General features: G+C 52.9%; 3 protein-coding genes across 8 annotated transcripts; 2 read left to right on the top strand and 1 right to left on the bottom strand.

Annotated features, from left to right (window-relative positions):
• Nucleotides 1-322: 322 nt before the first annotated feature.
• Nucleotides 323-9,130, top strand: Jph4 (junctophilin 4). The gene is made up of 5 exons (XM_035452445.1): nucleotides 323-969; nucleotides 1,722-2,493; nucleotides 5,490-5,608; nucleotides 5,881-6,416; nucleotides 7,310-9,130. Exons 1-5 carry the CDS (start codon nucleotides 591-593, stop codon nucleotides 7,391-7,393), a joined length of 1,890 nt encoding a protein of 629 aa, XP_035308336.1. The 5' UTR covers nucleotides 323-590; the 3' UTR covers nucleotides 7,394-9,130.
• Nucleotides 9,131-9,379: 249 nt separating this feature from the next.
• Ap1g2 (adaptor related protein complex 1 subunit gamma 2) lies at nucleotides 9,380-16,934 on the top strand. Of its 2 annotated transcripts, XM_027390583.2 has the most exons (22): nucleotides 9,380-9,428; nucleotides 9,586-9,790; nucleotides 10,252-10,376; nucleotides 10,514-10,655; nucleotides 10,774-10,870; nucleotides 11,045-11,121; nucleotides 11,244-11,339; nucleotides 11,875-11,955; nucleotides 12,247-12,345; nucleotides 12,473-12,528; nucleotides 12,684-12,797; nucleotides 12,954-13,094; nucleotides 13,184-13,238; nucleotides 13,319-13,441; nucleotides 14,014-14,103; nucleotides 14,196-14,323; nucleotides 14,555-14,659; nucleotides 14,963-15,089; nucleotides 15,342-15,477; nucleotides 16,037-16,200; nucleotides 16,569-16,667; nucleotides 16,747-16,934. In XM_027390583.2, the coding sequence occupies exons 1-22, from the start codon at nucleotides 9,403-9,405 to the stop codon at nucleotides 16,846-16,848; spliced, it is 2,388 nt and encodes a 795-aa protein (XP_027246384.1). In that variant the 5' UTR covers nucleotides 9,380-9,402; the 3' UTR covers nucleotides 16,849-16,934. The 2 variants fall into 2 exon arrangements, with proteins under 2 accessions (XP_027246384.1, XP_027246385.1); XM_027390584.2 differs by lacking the exons at nucleotides 9,380-9,428; nucleotides 9,586-9,790; nucleotides 10,252-10,376; nucleotides 11,045-11,121.
• Thtpa (thiamine triphosphatase) lies at nucleotides 16,933-21,359 on the bottom strand. 5 transcript variants are annotated; one of them, XM_027390590.2, is made up of 3 exons: nucleotides 21,287-21,359; nucleotides 19,945-20,496; nucleotides 16,933-18,566 (listed from the first exon to the last, which is right to left on the bottom strand). In XM_027390590.2, the coding sequence occupies exons 2-3, from the start codon at nucleotides 20,489-20,491 to the stop codon at nucleotides 18,439-18,441; spliced, it is 675 nt and encodes a 224-aa protein (XP_027246391.1). In that variant the 5' UTR covers nucleotides 20,492-20,496; nucleotides 21,287-21,359; the 3' UTR covers nucleotides 16,933-18,438. The 5 variants fall into 5 exon arrangements, with proteins under 5 accessions (XP_027246391.1, XP_027246390.1, XP_027246388.1 ...); XM_027390589.2 differs by having other exon boundaries at nucleotides 21,220-21,352; XM_027390587.2 differs by lacking the exon at nucleotides 21,287-21,359 and adding an exon at nucleotides 20,941-21,159.
• Between the last annotated feature and the right edge of the window lie 1,232 nt (nucleotides 21,360-22,591).

Genomic DNA, 22,591 nt, shown 5'->3' with positions numbered 1-22,591 from the left:
ACATTTTCACCTCCCGCCTCCCCCGCACCCGGGTTTGCTAGTGAAGCCAAAGGATCAAGGCAGAGGGGTCCAAATAGCCAGAAAAGCAGGTGTCGAAAGACCCTGCGCAGGCCCCTCCCAAGTCCCCCACCTCCAACTGCCATCCACAGTCTGGGGTTCTAGGTTGGGGAAGTAGGACTCCGGATCAGGGCTGGGACCCCAAGTCCCGGGAGGAGCCCTTTACAAGTTGGGAGGGATGGGAAAGCCCCCTTGCCCTCACTGCTTGGAAGCTGCTGAAAGATGCTGCCCAGGGGGGGATGGGAGGAGGGCTGGAGGGCGGTGCTGATGCCCTAGAGCCACCGGCAGGGAGCGGCAGGCAAAGAAGGGGACCTCGCTCTCCACTTGCCTCGCTCTCTACTTGCACCCCTCTTTCTCCGCAGCCACTCAGGATGAGGGTCCGGCCCTGCCTGCCCGCGCTGGGGCCCCTCCGCCCAGCCCCGGTCTAACTGCTCCCGCCCCCAGGCCTCACCCGGTCCCCAGGCCCCCAGCCGGCTCTCCAGCCCCAGGATGCGCTGAGCCGCCGGGGGGCTGAGGCCGCGCTAACTACATGCATGTCCCCCGGGGGCAAGTTCGACTTTGACGACGGGGGCTGCTACGTGGGGGGCTGGGAGGCGGGGCGGGCACATGGCTACGGCGTGTGCACCGGGCCCGGCGCCCAGGGAGAGTACAGCGGCTGCTGGGCGCACGGCTTCGAGTCGCTGGGTGTCTTCACGGGGCCCGGCGGACACAGCTACCAGGGCCACTGGCAGCAGGGCAAGCGTGAAGGGCTGGGCGTGGAGCGCAAGAGCCGCTGGACCTACCGCGGCGAGTGGCTGGGCGGGCTGAAGGGGCGCAGCGGCGTTTGGGAGAGCGTGTCCGGCCTGCGCTACGCCGGGCTCTGGAAGGACGGCTTCCAGGACGGCTACGGCACCGAGACCTACTCCGATGGAGGTGCGGGGCCCGGCCCACTACTGTCTGCCCGTCCGCGTGCGCCTCCCGCCGGCCTGCGGCGCGCGTGCCTTCCCCAGCCTTCCGCCCTCCACGCCCTGCTAGCAAGTCCCATCCTCCATCCTCCTTCCCCAGCCATATGCGTGCGGAGCGCCAGCCTTCTGTTTCCAGTGTTCCCGTGTGTCCCTCACACCATCCCCCCAGCCCAGGACCCCACCCCCTATCTTCCTGCCTCTCCCACCACCACCACCACCACCATACTCACAACTTCCTCTTGTGACATTCTCCTGCATGCCTCTCCCTCACCCAGATCTGCCTGCCCCTCCCACCTGCCCTCTCTACCTGCCTGACCCCTCTCCACCTAACATGTATTCTTCCAGCTTGTACCCTGCCGTCCTGTTTGCCTGTCACGTGCCTTTTTTTTTTTTTTTTTTTTACTCACCACCACCTGTCAGCCTGTGCATCACAGCCTCTGGGCCACCTGTCCTTCATACACTCCAGCCTGCCGGTTTCTCTGCCTTTCCCCAGTCCACTGGACACTGCCAAAATCCACATATGTTATGGTACCCACCTGTCTTCATCTGCTCTTCCACACCTGCCAACGAAGCCTGGCCTGTCCCTTTCCAGATCTCCACACTAACTGCTTCTGTCTCTCTCACCTATCACTTGTGCTTCTATGGGCTTTGGGACCACGGATTGCTGGGTTTGGGAGCCCAGTGAAGTGTTCTAATTCTTTAACTCCTATGCATCCCCAGGCACCTACCAAGGCCAGTGGCAGGCCGGGAAGCGCCACGGCTACGGGGTGCGCCAGAGTGTACCCTACCACCAGGCGGCGCTTCTGCGCTCACCCCGCCGCACCTCCCTGGACTCGGGCCACAGCGACCCCCCAACGCCGCCTCCTCCTCTACCCCTACCAGGAGATGAAGGAGGCAGCCCAGCCTCCGGCTCCCGAGGCGGCTTCGTGCTAGCTGGGCCAGGGGACGCCAATGGGGCATCCTCCCGTAAGCGCACCCCAGCAGCAGGTGGATTCTTCCGCCGGTCATTGCTGCTCAGCGGGCTCCGGGCTGGTGGGCGCCGCAGCTCCCTGGGCAGCAAGAGGGGATCTCTACGCAGTGAGGTGAGCAGCGAAGTGGGCAGCACAGGACCCCCGGGCTCCGAGGCCAGCGGGCCCCCTATCCCAGCGCCACCCGCCCTCATCGAGGGCTCAGCCACTGAGGTGTACGCTGGTGAGTGGCGTGCAGACCGGCGCAGTGGCTATGGAGTAAGCCAGAGATCCAACGGGCTACGCTACGAAGGCGAGTGGCTGGGCAACAGAAGGCACGGATATGGGCGCACCACCCGGCCCGATGGCTCCCGCGAGGAGGGCAAGTACAAGCGCAACCGGCTGGTGCATGGGGGACGTGTCCGCAGCCTCCTGCCTCTGGCCCTTAGACGGGGCAAAGTCAAGGAGAAGGTGGACAGGGCTGTCGAAGGTGCCCGTCGAGCTGTGAGTGCTGCCCGCCAGCGCCAGGAAATCGCTGCTGCCAGGTGGGCATCTGGTGCATAGATCAGAGCAGGGTTTTAAAAGGAGAGGACCCTCTGGGACTATGCTTAAGAGAGAACCAAGAGCCAAGGCCTACAGCGTGGGGAAGCATGAGCAGGCCTATATCCAGGCAGTTGTAGCCCTAGGAGTTGGGATGTTTAGACCTGAGTCTGTAGGTGGATGCTGGTGTAACTTTGGGTGGCTGAGTGTTGGAGGGAGGTAGTAAGACTGCGTCCCAGTGTGTTTTGGGGAGATGTGTGTCTGTGGAACCCATGGTGTAGCTGGTGCAGTGAACGTTGCTTTGTGCAGGCTCTGGCCTTCCTCTTGCTCAGCTCACCCAGCCTTCAGGCCTCAGGCTGGGAGCATCCACCCTGGACAGTACATTGTGGTCCCTTCCTCACTGGATCCCAGACTGACTTTATTTCAGCCTTGGCCCTCGAGGAGGCCTAGTTTTTACAGTTGAAATCTATTTTCTATCAGCTCTTCTTTCTCTGCCTCCTTTTGCTTAGGTTTGAAGGGAGGAGTCATGCCTCTAAAGAAGGTTTTTCTTTCAGTAAATCAGGTTACCTTTCCACGCATCTGAGCCTTGTTATCTAAAGCAGTAATGACCAATAAGAATAGAAGCCAGGGGTGCACCTTTAATCCCAGCATTCGGGAGGCAGAGGCAGGCGGATCTCTGAGTTTGAGGCCAGCCTGATCTTTAGAGCTAGTTACAAAACAGCCAGGGCTACACAAAGAAACCCTGTCTCAAAAAGAGAGAGAGAGAGAGAGAAGTTAAATGAATTTTAATAATATATTTATATTTAAGCCATATTCCAAAATTTTATCCTTTCAACCAGTTATAATTTACATTCCTTCTGGATTCTTTAAAACATTGAGTATATTTGTCACATCGGTTCTGTTTGAGACCAGCCACATTTTGAGTGCTTAATAGTTCTATGGATTCTGACTACTGAATTAGATAACACTGGCCTAAAAATAACCAAAATTCATTTGGAATGAGATGCAAAAGACCCTTGTTTTATTCAGTTCACATCCATTTGAATCCATGTGTATTGTTTCCTTTGAAGTAATGAGGTACTTCAGAGGGTCAATGGTCAGGATATGCCCAAATATCCTGAATCTATGAATTTATGAATTTATGTAATGGGCAAGTTGTTTATGTGTGTGGATATGATTAAGTGTGAACATGCATGAACAACCCGAGTAGATGACTGGGACAGAGAATCTGCATCTATAGATGTGTCTGAGTGTATGGGTACTAGAATCCAGGGCCTTAAGCCAGGGCAGAGGGAGGAGGTCAGAGTATCATGGAACATTTTGGGCTGGATAGGGTGGAGGTATGTGCAGGGGGAAAAAACTGATCTCACTAACCAGAAGATCAGGCAGTGGGAAGAAGCTGGCTGGTCTCCCCAGCAACAGGCCTGGCATCCCTGATTGGCTGCTGGCTGCCATGGTAACAACAGAGCCTGCGCAGCAGGTACATCTGCCAGGTAGCTTGAGTCTGGCCTGATGCCTAAGCACAGACTAATTCTACTGCCTAGACTTGATAATCCACACCCTCCACGTCAAAAGCCACAGGTTATTGTCATTTTTGTGACCAACAGCATTACTCAGTGCAACCCAAGAGTGAACCTCAGAGCTGCTCAGAACCGAGCTCTCAGTTCCAGGACAGGGTTACTCATAAACATTCCGAAAACCCTAAGTGCAACAGGGTAATCCTGTGTCCCTCCGAGTAGGCTCTGAAGTCCTTAACCCACAGCTTTGGAGGAAGGAAGGTGAGCATATGCCTAAGGCACACAATAGGAAGTCCACCTAGAATTATAGTGGACATCACCAACTACCAGATACAAAGTGCCTTTCTTAGATGGATTTTTAAAAAAAAAGCTCCGTGACCAAAAAGTCATGAGTCTTAATCCTGCCAGACCCACAGCAAGTACATCTGGTCATCTATGCTCCTTTGCACCTTGTCCGGATTACAGAAGCAATTGGAGGATCCTAAACCACCCAACAGCAGAACAGCAGAGGGTGAGGTGGAAGGGAGAATTAAGGAAGTTCTTAGTTCTTAATTCTTAGTTCTCATCTGAAGACAGAGAACTGAGAAACAGTAATGGAGCCAGGACTGACAATACTTTAAAGTGAGCCAAACGGGAGGAGGAGCAGGCTAGCACAGCAGGGGGCCACAGAGGGCGACTGAGTTTACACAGGTGTAACTGAAAAGGTGAGAAAAACCCGCACACATTGGCAGGGAAAGGGGATTCGGTTGTTAGAGTTCTGGATCTCAGAGACGTCCTGGGGTGGGGAGAGGCAGTGCGGGGGAACAGAGGAGAAGGGTGTGACAGCAGAATAGGCCAAAGAAAGCAAGATGAAAACTTTTCCTGCCGGGAAATCTAGACTGGTTGGAGTAGAGTTAAATAGGCGGGGGGAGGGGAGGGTTGCAGTGGAAAATGGAAGAGACAAAAGGAAGTGATGGTTGAACAAGGTGGGGGGTGTCACCGCTATTAGAGCAGGATGAGGGTTCTGGACAGTGCCTCACAACCCACAGAAAGGTGTTTGACCCCAGGGGGCCGGAGGGGTTGGTGGGATCCAGGGGTACTAAGGGCAGAGCAAGCAGCAACAGGGCTGCAAAGGAGTTGCCAAGAAAGCAAAGGCTCATTAAGCTGGAGCAGGACAGCGTAGATAACAGAGCTGGGAGGGGAGCTGGCCCTGCAGCTGGAGGGATGAAGTGTTACTACAGGAAGGGTAGAAGGGTGTGAGAGGAGAGAGTGTGATGACGGTAATACAGCCCAGGACTAAGTGAAAAACCAGCCGGGGAGCTGCCCTGGCTCTCTGAAGAGTGACAGCAGCCAGCTTTGTGCCGAGGGATGATGGCTCCAGAGGTAGCTCAGACCAGACAGATGTGATGGGGGGGGGGAGGCAGGGTAAGGGGCTGGAGCATCAGCGCATGGATAAATTGACATGGCAGAAAGTCCGACAAGTCCCTGTCCCTGGGACCCAACAGGGCAGCAGACGCCCTCCTAAAAGCAGTGGCAGCCAGCAGCGTCGCCGAGAAGGCTGTGGAGGCAGCGCGAATGGCCAAACTGATAGCCCAGGACCTACAACCCATGTTAGAGGCCCCAGGTGAGGTGTGGGCACCCTGTGGGAGGGGAGAGTTCCCCGGGGAGCTGGAGAGGCTTGTGGGGGTGGAAAAAAAACAAAGGGATGAAGGGTGTCTTGGAGGTGGAGCCAAGAAAGTATGAGGCAAGGTAATGGAAGGTTTGGGGTCTGGTGATGAGAAACTTAGGGCCTGGAGGTAACCAGAACCCTGGAAAGTGCTAATCAAGGAATAAGCGGCAAGCCTCTCTGGCTCCTGGCCAGTTAAGCCCCACTGATTCCTTGCTGTTCCTGCACAGGCCGCAGACCCAGACATGATTCAGGAGGTTCTGACACAGAGCCTTTGGATGAGGACAGCCCTGGGGTATACGAGAATGGACTGACTCCCTCAGAGGGCTCTCCGGAACTGCCCAGCAGCCCCGCCCCTTCCCACCAACCTTGGCGAGCCCCTGCCTGCCGGAGCCCACTGCCTCCTGGAGGGGACTGGGGTCCCTTCTCCAGCCCTAAAGCTTGGCCCGAGGAGTGGGGCGGTCCCGGGGAGCAGGCAGAGGAACTAGCTGGCTATGAGGCTGAGGATGAGGCCGGGACCCAGGGTCCAGGACCCAGAGACGGTTCCCCACTTCTTGGAGGCTGCAGTGACAGTTCAGGAAGTCTCCGAGAGGAGGAGGGAGAGGAAGATGAAGAGTCCTTGCCCCAGCTGAGGGCCCCAGGAGGCTCAGAGCCTGAGCCTGTCACCATGCCAGTTTTGAGGGGCCTGTCTTCAAGGGGTCCTGATGCTGGGTGCCTGACGGAAGAGTTTGAGGAGCCTGCTGCCACCGAGAGGCCTGCCCAGCCGGTGAGCACCTCTTTATGCCCTCTTATTTGCAAAGCCCTGCCTCTCACCCCTTCCAGGCTTCTGTGTAATCCCCTGAGGGACTTCAGTTTCCACTTAGCTTCCTCTCTGCCTGGCTAGTCTTGGACCATATCCCACTTTATAAAAAAGATAACTTCCCAGCTCATAGGAACCTTGGAGACCTTCAAGTCCAGCCCTCCCAGAGGATGCCTAGGGAACCAACCCCAGGCACTTAAGTAATCTACCCCTAGCTACAAACTAAGAATCAATGGTAGACTCAGAACACTTTTTCCTGTTCTCCTTCTATATCATTTCCAGCACCAGTTTCCTGCTCCACCCGCACCCCCACCTCCATACTTTCTCTCTTTGGTGCCCAGAAATAGGAAAAAATTGTTCCTCCCAGCCCTCACTCTCCCTCCCTCTCCTGGGAAGAAGGGAAGGGGGGCCAGAAAATCGGGAGAGGCAGAGAGTTTCTCCAGAACCCTCTGCTCTGATTGGATTCCAGGCCTTCTCCCATCTCCTAGCAACCACATCCTCCCTCATGCCTTCCTCCCTCTCTCTGCCTTAACTGCAGTACTGGCTGCTGCTGCCAATGTCTGCTACTAAGGCCAGGCACCTTCTGCTTTGCCCACACGATATTCTGAGGATGGGGGAGAGTGGTGGTGGTGGGTGAGAGGGAGGCGGCAGTGCTGTCTGTCTTCAGAGTGCGAGGACAGGGCCCTGTGTAGGAAGAAGGGACTTGCTTCATAATCTGGAATGAGGGTGGGCTCTTCTGCTCCTACCAGTGCAGGGATGTTTCTGGGGCCCTTCGGCTTTGTTACTAAAGCCAGGACAGGGAGGTGGGATCTAGCACTTGGCTTCAAGAACTGAACCCACTTCACCCTCTGTCTCTTTAGGAAGCTGCCAACCCCCTGGTGGTGGGAGCCGTGGCCTTGCTGGACCTCAGCCTGGCATTCCTGTTCTCCCAGCTCCTCACCTGAGGCGACATCCTGGCCTCCTCCTGGCTTTGGTTGCCTGCCTCTCCACCCAGTTTGGCCTGCCTTTTTCTCTTTCCCCCTCCTAGTTGTGTTTTCCTCCTCTCTTTCCTTTTTTTCTGTGCCCCTTTATTTTTGTCTCTTGCTTCTCCGTCCCCTCTCTTCTTTGAGATGGTTTCATTTATTCTGGACCTGTCTCTGGTCTTTCTTGTTTTCTTTCCCACCCCAACCCCTTCTTTCTCTAGATTGTTTACATATGAAGGGCTGTTCTCCCTCAGAGATGCAGAGTTGCTCTCTTCTCTGAGACACACAAATCTAAGTCAGACCATCGCCCCCACGTCCTCCCCGACCTTTTCTTTAAATCAGAACTTCACCAAGGGTGGGGGTTGGTGTCCTAAGGAGTCTCCTGGAATTTGAGTGGAGGGGAGAAAGAAAATAAGAGGTGACGGAACGCCACACAAGGCACTGGCTGAGCCACTTGAGGGCTTACTGGCCCAAATGGAGAACTGCAAGGAGAGTCACCTGGATCCACTCTGACATCCCAGAACCCAGCTAAGTTCTTGCCTAACTTGATCCTTCCCCGAGGGAGAAAAGGGGAGTGAACAGCAGAAAACTCCCTAGATGTTCCCTGTCCTTTGCTCCTCAGCCAGTCCCTCTCCCAACCCCCAAGGATGGCATGCTGTGCCAAGTGCAATGTGAAAAGCAACAAAAACTATTTGGTGCACCAAGCCCACTCCTCTCAGACTCTGCCACTCACCTCTCTATCCTTTTCTGCCCCCTAAAAATTTATTTGGTTGGTCTGGACTCACTTGTGGCCTTTGATTAAATTCCTAAGGGGCCTGAAGAAGACACTTCTGCCGAGGGTTAGAGGCACGGGAGCAATCGAAGACTCCGCTCCTCAGTTCTGGCAGTTGTGGGGAGCACTTCTAGAGGATAGAGCCAAGTCAGATAAGAGCCGGAAGGGCAGCAGAAGCTGCAACAAGTCTAGTTGTTTCCAGCCCATCACATCAGAGTCCTGTGAGATGGGAACACAAAGGGGAGTCAGAGGAAGCAATGTCTCCCACACTTCCCAGGCAGGGCAGAGGTGGGCGGGCGCCAACCCCAGGTGAGAAGTGGGTGAAGAAGAGCCCTGTTTGAGATATGGCTGATCCCTGTTACTAGCTTTTCCTCTGGGGACAGAAAGCTCTACAAGAGGAAACTGTAGAGCCCAGGGGAACTTTCCTTCCCTGCATGAGGCAGAGGCAAGCTGCCTGCCAACCCCCTTCCTCAAGGAATGGCCTTGCCCGGGAATGCCCACCACACACACTCTTCTTATTTTTCTAGTCAACCTCTGTTTACTCCCTGGCCTGCCTTCCTCCTCCCTCCCTTCTCAACCTTTACTTCTGATTTCTATATCATGGAATTTGGGATTGACGTTATACAACAGTGCCGCCAACACAAGTCTTGCAGGAAAAAAAAATACAAAGAAATTTAACAAAAAAAAAGTATATTAATAAAAAAGTTCCAAAAAGGGGGGGACTGTTATCTCCTTTGGAGTGCGATGGTTTCAAATTCAAGCTGAGTGTCACCTGATGGGTGGGTAATAAAGGAGGCCCCTTGGGGAGCCACAGTTCTGTAACAACTCGAGGCTCCTTCCCAAAGTTCCAAAGACTGAGGCCAGAGGTCAGAAATCTCAAGGCTGCTCAGTCTTGCAGCTCTAGAGGGGCGGGGTCCCGTAGTAGAGGCGGGGAAGAGGGAAGGACAGAGACCAACCACCAAGCCCAGCCGCGTCCTATACCAGGAAGTGCTGGGTGGGGGTAGAGAAGCAGAGTTGACACCGAAGCCAGGTGAGGTTGGGACCGGGAAACTGATACCTCCTGAGATGGGAAGGGGAGCAGGGAATCTCGCAAAAGAAATAGTTCAGGGATCCAGAAGGAAAACTAGAGGTAAGAAACTTGTCGGGGAAGGAAAGCAAGAAAGGGACTGGGCTTTAGCGCAGGCTCAGTAGAAAAAGACACGGGGTGGGGCGAGGACGCATGCGTAGTGGGGATGTCCTTGCGAGGTAGGATGGTCGCTCTCGGTTCCAGGTGGGAGGTAAATGTGGGCACAGTTTTAGGATGGTGGTGTGACTCAAGCCCTTGAAGATCTTGGCACAGAGCAATTCTAGCTATCTGGCTGGAATGGGTTAAAGCCTTTCCACTCTCGGGCTCTGCCCCCAGGATGGTGGTGCCTTCGTTGAAACTTCAGGACCTAATCGAAGAGATACGCGGGGCCAAGACTCAGGCCCAGGAACGGGAAGTGATTCAGAAGGAGTGTGCTCAAATTCGGGCCTCCTTCCGCGATGGGGACCCTCTGCAGAGGCATCGCCAGCTGGCCAAATTGCTCTACGTCCACATGTTGGGCTACCCCGCCCACTTTGGACAGGTACTGACCCGGGATAGCTACAAAACTTGAGGAAGATGATCAATGGGCCCCTTTGTGTATTTGTATCCCGTTTGCTTCTTTCTCTAGTTTTTGTTTTGTTTTGAGACAGGTTGTCTATGTAGCCTAGGCTAGCTTAGAACTGGCGAAAATCCCTCCCTCGGTTTCAGTGTTGGGATTTTCAGGCATACCACATTCCGCCCAGCTAAATCCTTTAGTTTCTGAGCCTTTTATCCATTACTCTACTAGCCAGCCCCGTTCTTAGCACCTTCCCAGCCTCCACTCCTACACAGGTCCCTGAAGCCTGCCTGCCATCATCTGGATCTCCAATTAAGCCTCTGGTTAAAGAGAGGGTGATGAAATTTGATTTCCTCACAAGTTAATCTGGCCTTAAGGAGGAGGATGCCGCAAAATTAGTGCTGTGGTTTCACACTACTCTTCCTGGCCTGCCTCCTTCCCTGTAGATGGAGTGCCTGAAACTGATCGCCTCCCCCAGATTCACAGACAAGAGGGTGGGCTACCTTGGGGCCATGCTTCTATTGGATGAGAGGCACGATGCCCATCTGCTCATTACCAACAGCATCAAGAAGTGAGAGGGCTCTGGGGTGCTTCAAATCAGGGCGTTGGGAGAGTGGGAACCGCAAAATCCCAGAGGGCTGCCTGCTATCAGTACTGGGAAGAACTGGTTTCCCCTGGCTTGACTGACCGTCCTTCCAAACCCTACAGTGACCTGAGCCAAGGGATTCAGCCAGTTCAGGGTCTGGCCCTGTGTACTCTCAGCACCATGGGCTCTGCTGAGATGTGCCGAGACCTAGCCACCGAGGTGGAGAAGCTGCTCCTGCAGCCTAGCCCCTATGTACGAAAGAAGGTGAGATGTAGACCTCTAGACATCTGCCTCTTCAGAAGGTGTTCCCAATCTGCCACATAGGAGAGGTGCGGAGTCTGACTTACTTGGTGGCCCTATCTGAGGCCCTTGACTTCTGCAGGCTGTTTTGACCGCTGTGCATATGATCCGGAAGGACCCCGAGCTCTCCAGCGTCTTCCTCCCACCTTGTGCCAAACTGCTCCATGAGCGCCATCATGGTAAGGGCACAGGGCTCTCCACTGTCCACTTCAGGTCTGGCTATGGATAGATGAAATGAAAAGCAAATCAGGAAGCCCTGCTCATCGGACAAGGGTGGTGCACACATACAAACACACGTGTAGTAGACTGTCCCATGGCCTGGCCCGCCATTCACTGCCCCACCCTGACCCCAGGCATCCTGCTGGGCACCACCACGCTGATCACGGAGCTCTGTGAAAGAAATCCTGCAGCCCTCAGGCACTTTCGCAAGGTGGGCTAGTGAAGGGGCAGGCCGTGGGGCAGGCAAAGGCGGGAGGTGGGTGAAGAATCGGGGCTGATGGTTGAGAAGAGAGGAGGTACCCTCAGACAAGGCTGCCTGTGCCCTTCTTCCAGGTGGTACCCCAGCTGGTACAGATCCTCCGGACTCTAGTGACAACAGGATACTCAACAGAGCATAGCATCTGTGGAGTCAGTGATCCCTTCTTACAGGTAAGCTGAGATGTACTTGTATCCCTGGAACAGCAAAGGCTTCACAGGAAGACCATGGCTGGTAGTCACTTTCCATTTTGGCACAGTCCAACTGGCAAGCTCATGATTGCTCTAGTCATCCTAGGACTGGGGATAGGGAATCAAAGGTAGCTACCAAAAAGTCAGAAAATCCAGTTTGGTAACCATATAAAAAGCCTGTTCCAAAGCCGGGTGTGGTGACACATGCCTTTAGTCCTAGCACTTGGGAGGCAGACAGAGGCAGGCGGATTTATGCAAGTTCAAGACCAGCCTGGTCTACAAAGCAAGTTCTAGGATATCCAGGGCTACACAGAGAAACCGTGTCTCGAAAAACAAATCAAAAAAGGCCTGTTCCAACCCCCCCTGACTCTACACAACTCTGATCTCCTCCCAGGGTCCAGGGATCTGTTGGGTGGGGGCGTGCTGGGAGTCAGAACCCTCGGTGTTGCCCACAGTGTTAGGTGTTTTCACTTCAGGCCCACGACATTATCCTATAAACCTTCTAATCCAATCTCAGGTCCAGATACTTCGTCTGCTTCGAATCCTGGGACGGAACCATGAAGAAAGCAGTGAGGCCATGAATGACTTGCTGGCCCAGGTAAGAGGCACCCCTTCGGCATGTGGTTCCTTAGGGTCCATCAGCCCTGGACTTTCCTCACATGACCATTTATTATTCAGAAGTCTCCTAAACCAATGAATTCCGTGAAGGAAGGATATAGTCTGTCATTGTTCTATCACCCTAGTGTACAGGCAGTTCTTACATAGAGTAGGGATCAGGGAACTTTGTTAGGGGCAGAAGGACAGAGAAGAGAGAACATAGTAGTCACCTTCCAGAAATCACGGGGAGTCTAGACCCCTGTGCAGATGGATCTTTCCGCCATCCACACAGGTCGCCACCAACACAGACACCAGCCGAAATGCAGGCAACGCAGTCCTGTTGGAGACAGTGCTAACCATCATGGACATCCACTCTGCAGCTGGCCTCCGGGTACCATACATACCATATGCTGTCCAGCTGCAGCTCTACCTACCCAGCTGGTCCTGGTCACTGGCTCTTCCCCAACGCCCCCACTGTGGCCTCTTCTCTGACCGCCTCCACTTTCTTCTTCCCATAGGTTCTAGCTGTTAACATTCTTGGCCGTTTCTTGCTCAACAATGACAAGAATATTAGGTAACAGCCTCAGTGTCTGGCTAGGTTGTCCCACTGTACATCTGGCCCTCTGCATTCCTCCATCTTGATCCACCCGGCTCTGACCTATACAGGAGGCAACACAGGGTGTCAAGGCAGAGGACCTCATGTGACATGGCCTCTCTTCCTCTGACCAGGTATGTGGCCCTGACGTCATTGCTTCGGCTGGTGCAATCTGATCATAATGCTGTGCAGCGTCACCGGTCCACTGTGGTAGAATGTCTACAGGAAACAGATGCCTCCCTTAGCAGGTAAGCAGAGGGAGAAGGGGACAGGGCAGAGGACACAGTGCCTGGTGGCTCAAACACAAAGCAGCTGGGGTAAGAACTAAAGGAAGAGGTACCTGGAACCATGGAGCTAGAGCAGGGTAACCTGGGCCATCTGCATGGACACCTCTCTCCTGCCAGGCGGGCCCTGGAGCTGAGCCTGGCTCTGGTGAACAGCTCCAATGTGCGAGCCATGATGCAGGAGCTACAGGCCTTCCTGGAATCCTGCCCCCCTGATCTTCGGGCTGACTGTGCTTCAGGCATCCTATTGGCTGCAGAGAGGTGAGGTGACCAGAGGTGAGATGACCTGGGAGTCAGAGGGTGTACCCTGGAGAGGGATGGTGACAGGACTGATGAGTCACATCCCCTAGGTTTGCTCCAAGCAAGCGGTGGCACATTGACACCATCTTGCACGTGCTGACCACGGTGAGATGGGGTAGTCAGGGGGTTGGGTAGGAGTGGGCAGCTCTCACTGCTCTGACTTGGCCGTATCCACCCCTCTCCAGGCAGGCACCCATGTGAGGGACGACGCAGTAGCCAACCTGACCCAGCTGATTGGGGAGGCCCAGGAGCTTCATGCCTACTCTGTGCGCCGTCTCTACAGTGCCTTAGCAGAGGACATCTCCCAGGTCTCACTCCCTTCTCCCCAGGACCAGCTGAACAGCCTTTTCAAAACTAGAATGTGAATGGTTTTCCCTCAAGCATAGGACCCAGAAGATGGTTGAGGACAAAGCTTATTCTTCTGGCCTGGCCTGGTGCCTACTGACTGCAGCTCCAGATGAATAATTTAACTTTCTTTAGCCTCCACATGCTCAACCTTACAGAATGCCCACCTCTCAGACTGACTTTGGGATCCAATGGGATATAGTAAAGCTTGACACATATATTCATTTCTCCTATTACCTCCAATGCTGAGTAGATTAACAGGTGCCAGCCGATATCTATAAATGCCCTTTGTTAACTTAACCCTGTTTCCTCATGAGTGCCGGGCCTCTCGGGTCATGTGACCAGGCCATGTAGTTTTGGTGCATGCCCACCAGAGGGCAGTAGGAGCCAAAATGCCAAGACAGCCTGCTAACAAACTTAACCTTTCCCTCCCTACCCAGCCAACCCTACCATCTTTGCCCTGCAGTAAAGGGACACTGTAGGGTCTAGAAGAGAGGAGGCCCCAACTAGCTCAGGTGTCTTCTCCCTCATACAGCAACCACTGGCTCAGGTGGCAGCTTGGTGCATTGGCGAGTATGGGGACCTCCTGCTGGAGGGTAACTGTGAGGAAATCGAGCCTTTTCGGGTAAGATCTGAGGAGTGAGAGGTGCACTGGGGAGGATTCATCAGGACAGACAGACATGACCTGTGGTCGTGACCGGTTGTCCACACCTGAAGGTGGAAGAAGAGGAGGTGCTAGCGCTACTGGAAAAACTGCTGCAGTCCCACTTGTCCCTACCAGCCACCCGAGGCTATGCTATCACAGCTCTCATGAAACTCAGCACCCGGCTCCGGGGAGATAACAAGTAAGAAAGAGGTCCCAGCCCTTGAAGATAACCCCCTTCACTGTGACTACTAGCCTTTGAGCTCTCCAGGCACACATCCCTCTCCCCCTCCCCCTAGCCCTTAGGAATCTGCTTTTGAGCCACATATAATAGGTGTCTCCTGACTCTGTGAGGCATCTGCCTTCCCTCTTATCCTGGAGTGGGAGAGCAAGCTGGCTGCCATTGCCTCTCACACGCCACGGTGTGGCCCAGTCGTATCCGCCAGGTGGTGTCCATCTACGGGAGCTGTGTGGACATAGAGCTTCAACAGCGGGCTGTGGAGTATAACGTGCTCTTCCAGAAGTATGACCACATGAGGTATGTCCAGAAACCCACATGGAGAGCTCCAAACTGTCCTCTCCCAGTGTTCCCTTCTAGATACGAGAGTCCCATGTTCTTGCTCTCTGTGGTGAGCACCTCCCATCCATAGCTGACACCGAACTGGTTCCCAGTTCTCATTGGTTGTCTAAAGACTAGCAACAGTGCACTGTCTTAGGAATCTAGAACGGCACTTGGGACCCTGCATGCCCAGGGCCCCTCTGTGTTCATAGTCTTCTTCCCAAATGCTTCTGTGAAAGCACAGGGCTCACACAGAGGGACCCTTGTGTTCCATCCTTTCAGGGCTGCCATCCTTGAAAAGATGCCTCTTGTGGATCGAAGTGACTCTCAAGTTGTTGAGGAAAGGAAGGAAAACAAAGCAGGGGCCCAGCTCTTGGAAGCAGCAGCCCCCGTCCCCACAGAGCCCCAGGTGAGGAGGTTGGAAGACCTGGGTAAAGAGTACTTCTGTGGCCGGGTGGTGGTGGCACACGCCTTTAATCCCAGCACTCGGGAGGCAGAGGCAGGCAGATCTCTGTGAGTTCCAGGCCAGCCTGGTCTCCAGAGCGATGCCAGGATAAGCTCCAAAGCTACATAGAGAAACCCTGTCTCGAAAAACCAAAAAAAAGAGAGTACTTCTGTGGGTGTCCATGCGATGCCATGACCCTCCTGCCCTTTTCCCCAGGCCGCTAAGCTCTTGGATCTGCTAGATCTCCTGGATGACACTCCTGGGCATGCCCAGCATCTTCCTCCTCTGGCTCCTTCCCCAGGGGAGGCCTTAGTACACCTTCTCGACCTTCCCTGTGTACCTCCACCCCCTGGTAAGCCTCAACAAAGGGAGGTACTTTATAGAAGGTGGGTGGAAATGTGTCATTTCTCTTTCTGAGCCAAGGATGGAGACAACCATCTCAGTAGGTAAGGTTTTGTTCCACACTGGTTCCATCTTGTTTCTCTATAATGATCTCCCTTGTCGGATTTCTTTCCCTAGTCTGTGGTCCTGTTTCTGCTCCAGGCTATGTCATATCACTTCCCACCACCCACTCCACGGGTCCCTTCAACTCCCCAGATCCTTCCACCTCAAGCACTTGACATTTCAAATGACTAACTCATGCTCACTCTTCCAGCTTCAGCTAAATGGCAGCTGTCTTACCTCCCTCTCCCACTTTCCTGTTTAACTCAGTTCTTCCCGGTTACTTTTGCCTGATTATCTTGTATTTTGTTGTTTCTCCCCCCTCTTGCCCCCCACTAGATGGTCTGCTCCAACCTCAGCTTATCTGGGACAGTGCAGGGCCAAGATTTGCTTGCTCCATTTTTATTGGATGAGTGAATGAATGTGCTGTGTTAAGCCTGTGCACTGAGCTGCCTCTCTCCCTTCTCCAGCTCCCATCCCCAGTCTCAGAGTGTTTGAGCGTGACGGCGTTCAACTGGACCTTTCTTTCGTGCGGCCCCTGGAAACCCCAGGCTTACTCTTAGTCACTGCCACCACCACCAACTCCTCAAAGGAGGATGCTACCCACTTTATTTGCCAGGCAGCTGTGCCCAAGGTTTGAAAAAATGGGGTTCAGCCCGGTGTGGTAGCTCGTGCCTGTGATTCTAGAACTTGAGGAGCTGAGACAGGGGACTCACTGAGGCCAACCTGGGCCACATAGTGAGTTTAAAGCCAAGTTGGGCTATGCTATCACAAAAAAAAAGAAGAAAAAACTAGGATTCAAAGGTGGCATAGGCACTCTAGAAGAAAAGGCCAGAAGTAGTGGAGGTGGGTCGGGGGACAGAGTGAAATGGGAAAGGGGGTGATATAGACAGTTATTGGGGAGATATCAAAAAATGTTTGGGAGCCACTGGGTGTGGAGGACTGACTGCCTGAGCCCACCCAGAGGTCTTACTACACTCTGCCCAAACCTCCCGTGTTCAGAGTTTCCAGATGCAATTACAGGCTCCCAGTGGGGACACAATTCCAGCTCAGGGTGGCCTTCCTGTCACCCAGCTCTTCAGAATCCTCAATCCTAACAAGGTGAGTTGTCAGACCCTGAAGATAGGAGAGATGGAGGCAATCAGGGACCTAAACCTGCTCTCTGCTTTCCTATTTTTAGGCGACTTTGCGACTAAAGCTGCGCCTCACCTACAACCACTTTGGCCAGCCAGTACAGGAGATCTTTGAGGTGGATAACTTGCCTGTGGAGACGTGGCAGTAACTTGCTGTGGTTCCTGTCTGGCCTGGGTTTTTCCAGGCTCTTGGTGTCTTATTCGAGGAATGGAAATAAAGGTGCACATAAATCGACAGTAGCAAGGAAACTTTATTCGAAAGCAAAGTGATAATACAAATCAGAAATACGCTTCGAAGAGCAATGACCACAGTACTCACTGGCCCAGGGTCATCGCCTGATGCTTCTTTAATGGCGTCTTAAGGGGAGGAGGAGTTCATTGCTGAGTGGCATAATTTGACTGGTCTCTATTTTGACAGGCTTGGATCTTGTAAGCTTCTCCTCACTGTGCATGACCCTTCCCATGATTTTAACCATATGCTCATTCTGCAGAAGCACAGGATGGAAAATAGGGGACTCTCCTTAAAAGTTCACCCAAAGGACAATCTGCCTTACTCTGCTTGTACCCAGAGCCTTCTAGGCCCAATCAGCTCCCTATTTTTCATACTCTGGTATGTTCTAAAATGTTTGAATGAAAACTCTCCACAAAAGGGTACTTTTTGATGGCTGCTAGGGGAGGAGAGACCTATTCCATTGTTGGAAGTGGGACATAAATGGAACTCAGTACAGGCGGGGGGGGGGGGGGTGGCTAGGTGTGCCAGAAGGATGTGTGTACCTGCAGGGGAGAACCCTCAGACAGCGTGTGCCTGTTAGATGAGAGGTGTGCACAGCTCAAACTAAGTGCAATTCCAGGTGGCTAAGCTGCTGCCTGGACCAGCCTGCCTCATAACTTTAGCCTCAGCTCACCTAAAATCTTTTTTGCACCTTCAGCTGGGAACACAGCCCTGAGGGCTGACAGCAGGTGGCACTCCAGCCCTGTATTCGTCACCACAATCTGAAGAGACTGCCTCCTCCCGACAAATAATGGAAGCCTAGGAAACCTGAGGGGAGGCAGGAAAGCATATTCTGACCTAGTGAGAAAGAAAATGTCCACACAAGGGTAGAGCCTTCTCCACAGGAAGTGGAGACTTCCTGAAACCCCAGAACCTGTCTCAACAATGATGATTTTCTTTCTACCCCTCTCTAGGTTGGAGAGCAAATTTATCTCTAAACTGGTACACAGGGCGCTCTACCCTCAGGGCACAGTGGCAGACCCAGCAGAATTTCCAGATTTCTAACAGAGGTTCCCAACCATTTCCCCACTTTGTTGCTATTCCCTACACCCCAAGGCAGGGAAATCCCTGCTGCTTCCCCGCATCTCTAACTCAGCTGTAAGGCGGCTTCAGAGCTGCTGGCAGAATCAATGGCATCGACCACGGGAGGGGGGGTGGCAAGGGATTTTCCTGTGCTTAACTACTGATCACGGCTAAGTGGAAATCCTATAAACACGAGCGGAAATCAATGGAGGCTGCTTAGCGGCCAGGGGAGAGGGGCGGCCCACAGATTGCATCTGACGGATGAGGGAAGCAGTGAGGGAGGGCCCAAGGAAGAGTAGCTGAGAATGGGTGAAAGACCAGGCAGAACTGGAGACAAAAGTGGCTCTGTTGTAAGGGAAGGGGCACGGTGGGTCCAGGTGCGGATAGCAGCTTCAGAGAGCTCCCTTCCCTCCTAGAAAGTGAGCCCTGTGCCCATAAACTGCTGTCACGATGTTAAGTCCCCTGTGGCTTCACTGGAACTGTTTGCTTCTAGCAGGCGCTGATAATCCAGAGGCCTGAAGCGCTGTAGGTATACCAAGAGCTTGGCAGGTGCCTTCTCCTGTGCTGGCACTCCTGAAGGCAAGAGGACAATGAGGAAAGAAACATGAAGCCATTGAATACACTTTGACTTTGCTCCCTGCCCGCCCAGCCAGGACTCCAAAGTTTGAAAAGTAGTACTAAGAATCCAGATGCCACCCAAGCAGCTTCTCTTAAGCCACCCAATCCCTTGTTGGCCTGCAGAGGTGAGACCCCAAAGATCCACTCGGCTGTGTGGCGTGAGCCTCTCCTCTGGCAATGAGAAATAGTAAGGAAGCACTCTGTGCCATGTAGACAGGGGAACCAACTCATTTCACTTATTACCTCTCTCTCCCAGTCAAGATTCAAGCCCGTCTAGGCAAGCCAAAGCTCATTAGCTCAGTAATGAGGCACATGCAGCGAGGCACAGAAGAAAACCAAACGCTATGGAAAATAAAGGAAAGCAGGAACTGTGTGGTGGCAGCATTCTGTTCATAGATCTCCTTTCTAACTACCTATTGCCAGTGTTGTTAATGGACACTGGCATGCTGACCCACAACAGGACACTCCATGTGTGGTTTCTAGGGCGATTCAGCCCTCTAGGGCTGTCAGAACCTGTAACGGTACACAAACCCTTAAATGTTGGGATGAGCTGTCTATATCAGAGTTAGGCAGGCATGGAAACAGAGAAATCTGCCACAGCACCACACCACACACCCCCACCCTGCCCCATACAAATGTAACGTTCTCATATTTACTCCAAGCCAAAAGCATAGTCCAGAGGGTGTGGTTATCTATACCCGTACTCCCAGCACTTGGGTGGATCACCAGTTTAAGGCCTTACCTGGGTTACATAGAAGACCGAATAAAAAGACAAGGGAATGATGGGGATGTTGGAAGTTGAAGGAGAAAATGGAGCTCATGGAAAGGAACAAAACAGAGGCCTGATAAACGCAACTAGGAGAATTAAATGAGGTGATAACTAAGAGAAAGAATGGAGACAAGAATTAAATCCAAATTAGCTACTATAAAATAGAAAATGACTTTATAGAAGTATAAACAAACTGGATCTTTGAGAAAATTGCTACAAGAAAATTCCCTTATAAAAATGATTCTGAGCCAGGCAGTGGTGGCACACACCTTTAATCCCAGCACTCGGGAGATGGTGGCGCATGCCTTTAATTGCAGCACTCAGGGGGCAGAGGCAGGTGGATCTCTGAGTTCAAGGCCAGCCTGGTCTACAGAGAGAGTTCCAGGACAGCTAGGACTACACAGAGAAAACCTGTCTCAGGAAAATAAAATGATTCTGACTCTCCACTACTCTCTGACTCGGTTGCCTCCACCAGTGAGGTTAAAGAGAAGCAGGCACAGCATCACAAAGCTTGTCTCCCTCGCCAAGCATACTGCTGAGCATAGAAGGGCCTGTCTCCCTCACCAAGCATTCTACTGAAGCTGAAGATCTTCTCCAGGGCAGCTGGTACTTCAGCCTTCTCACGCACCATGACCTCTACCTCACCCACAGCATAGCCGAAGTCTGTCGAATCCAGATCCACTCTGAGCAGTGGTTCCTGTTCATGGGCTTCAGATAAGGCCAACTTCCAGGAACTTCGTGTAGTTATAAAACTAGCTACTTCCTGCAGCTTCAGTGGACCCAAGACAGCAGCCACACCGGCAATCTCTGGCTCCTCAGCCTCCAGCAGTTCAAAGAGCTCGGCCACAATTGCAGATTCCGATGTGAGTTCCACATACTCATTGTGGGGTCCTGAGATGCCTGCTACTCCAGGACATTTGAGCTCCCAGCCACTACCTTGTCGTTGTCGCAGCCAGTGGTCAGACCGCATAAGGCTTAGCTCAGAAGTATCATAGTAAGTGTCCCGGAAGGTGACCCGGCGCTCCAGAGTGCCCCCCAACTCCTGCAGCCTTTCCTCCATATCAGGCCCCGGAACAAACTTTCGCTCCACTTCAATCAAGCCCTGAGCCATGTTACCTGCAACACAAGTTTGCCAAGAATTCACCACTGTGTGCTCAAGGGTACGGCTGGTCAGCGGAGACCCCCTAGTCCTGGATGATCTTAAGAGGCACATACACTATCTTAGAGCTCTGCCTCAGTGACAAAAGGCTCTACTTCGAGGTTTCAACGTGTTGCAATGGTGACAGGACTCCAGTTAAATCCTAGTATTGATAATGGCTTCAACCCAAAAGGCTCCCTGGAAAGCAGGCCGCGATGCTGATGAACGTCAACATCTCCCTACACCCTGTCCCCCAGGCCAGTGCTTCACTGTCCTGTCATTCTTCGCACAGGACGGACAAGCTAAACCTCAGAACTCTCTTCAAGACCCCAGGTCTCCCTCTCCTGGGACCCGGAAGTGGGGGAAGGGAACCCACGCTACACCCGCGAGGAATGCCGGGAGAAAAATCTCCGGCTCCGGACCTTGGCCCTGGCTCTTTACGCGCGAGGTCCGGTCTTAGCACCAGCGGCCATATTAGACCGGTATGGCGGTGCCGATGACAAGCTAGGCCCGAGAGGTCTGTCAGGTTACGTGCGAGCCACCCCGGTAGGCAAGAGGAGCGAGACCATCCTCTCGCCCGCTGCTCATCCCTGGATCCTTCCTGGAGCCCGGGCATCGGCCAAGATCTCGAGCCTTAGCGTGAGCCTGGCACCCTGGGCCTGATGCATGATGGGAGATGTAGTTCCAAAGGGCCATCTCACCTTTCGTGCCCACCCGTCGCTATGGTGATCAGAAGCATGCAATTAGTGTTAGCCGGCCGGACTCTACCTAAAGCTGAACAGGCGGGGATTAGGGGGTGGCGAACGTGAAGGGTAGAATACCAGGAGCTTAGGCTCCAGTCTCCAACACCTCCCAACGTAGACTGTGGGTGGGTCTGATGAGATACAAGCCACTCGAATACTGTAGTGCTTGGCTGCCCGCTAAGGGCTGGCTGACCGGCCAATGGCAATGGTGTAAAGCATGAGTGGAGTAATTCAGTTTAGCCACTTGGAATGTTTCTTATGCTTTTATTTATTTGTTTTTTTGACACAAGGATCTCATGTAACCGAAACTAGCCTGGAACTCCTAATCCTCCTTAGAGTGAGGGCTGGGTTACATGTGTGAGCCACCATGTTCTGCCTCTCTCTATCCTGAAATTTTAGAGGGGATCTAATACAACTGCGACGAATGTTTAGGATAAAGGTGAGTGGGAAACTTTCTATCAGCGGAGGAAGTGATATTTTGAATGTGAATTAGAGATGTGATGGGGGAGCTGAAGCGATGGTTCAGCACTTAAAAACACTTGCTGTTCTTAATAGAGGACTAGGGTTACCTTGTCAGCACATAAATGACCAAACACACCTCCATAACCAAGTTACAGGAAGATCTGACGCCCTCTTCTGGACTCCTCCAGTACTACAGACAAAGCACTAAATTAAAAAAAAAAAATTAATTCTAGGAGGAGGGAGAAGAAGAAAAGAAGAATGTGATAGGATTTCTATTGCTGCCTGGGTAAAGGCCCACAATCTAGCTACAGCACCTAGTTAGTACCTGAGCAGATGGTGGCTTGAGTGGCAGGTTGTAAAGTGAGTGCCAGAAGTCCTTGAGCTGGCTTTGTCAGGAGTAAGAGAATTAGTCAGGCACACAACTGTAACTCCATCATCTGGGATGGCTGAGGCAAAAGGATCACTTGAGCTACAAACTGATTTTCAGGCCATCCTGGGCTAAGGGCGAGACCTTGTCCGGAAAAGACAAACACAAATAAACACAGAAAGACACAGGAGTCACTCTCCTCTGCTTTCAGAACCAGAGGCAGATCTTTATCCTTACCCTAACACTGTAGTGTATTTGTAAACCTTAATTCTGTGTGTGCCTCTGAGGACACTCACCTTCTAGACTTTCTTCCATGATAAGTGACGAGTGTGACACCTGCTCCCTTATGTGGGGGGGTGGAAATAGGTCCCTGGTTTACAGGCATGGCAGGAGGTGGCATTACAGAAACTGCTGCTTCTGGTCTACTGGGTTAGATCTTATAGAAGGCAGAAAATATCAGAGCTCTCTGGGTCAACGAGACTGAAAAGTGAAGCCAAAGGT

The sequence above is a fragment of the Cricetulus griseus genome (assembly GCF_003668045.3).
Source record: "Cricetulus griseus strain 17A/GY chromosome 1 unlocalized genomic scaffold, alternate assembly CriGri-PICRH-1.0 chr1_1, whole genome shotgun sequence".
NCBI lineage: Eukaryota > Metazoa > Chordata > Mammalia > Rodentia > Cricetidae > Cricetulus > Cricetulus griseus.
Note: the sequence above shows the minus strand (reverse complement) of the source record. Positions and strands in the feature narration are given on the sequence as shown.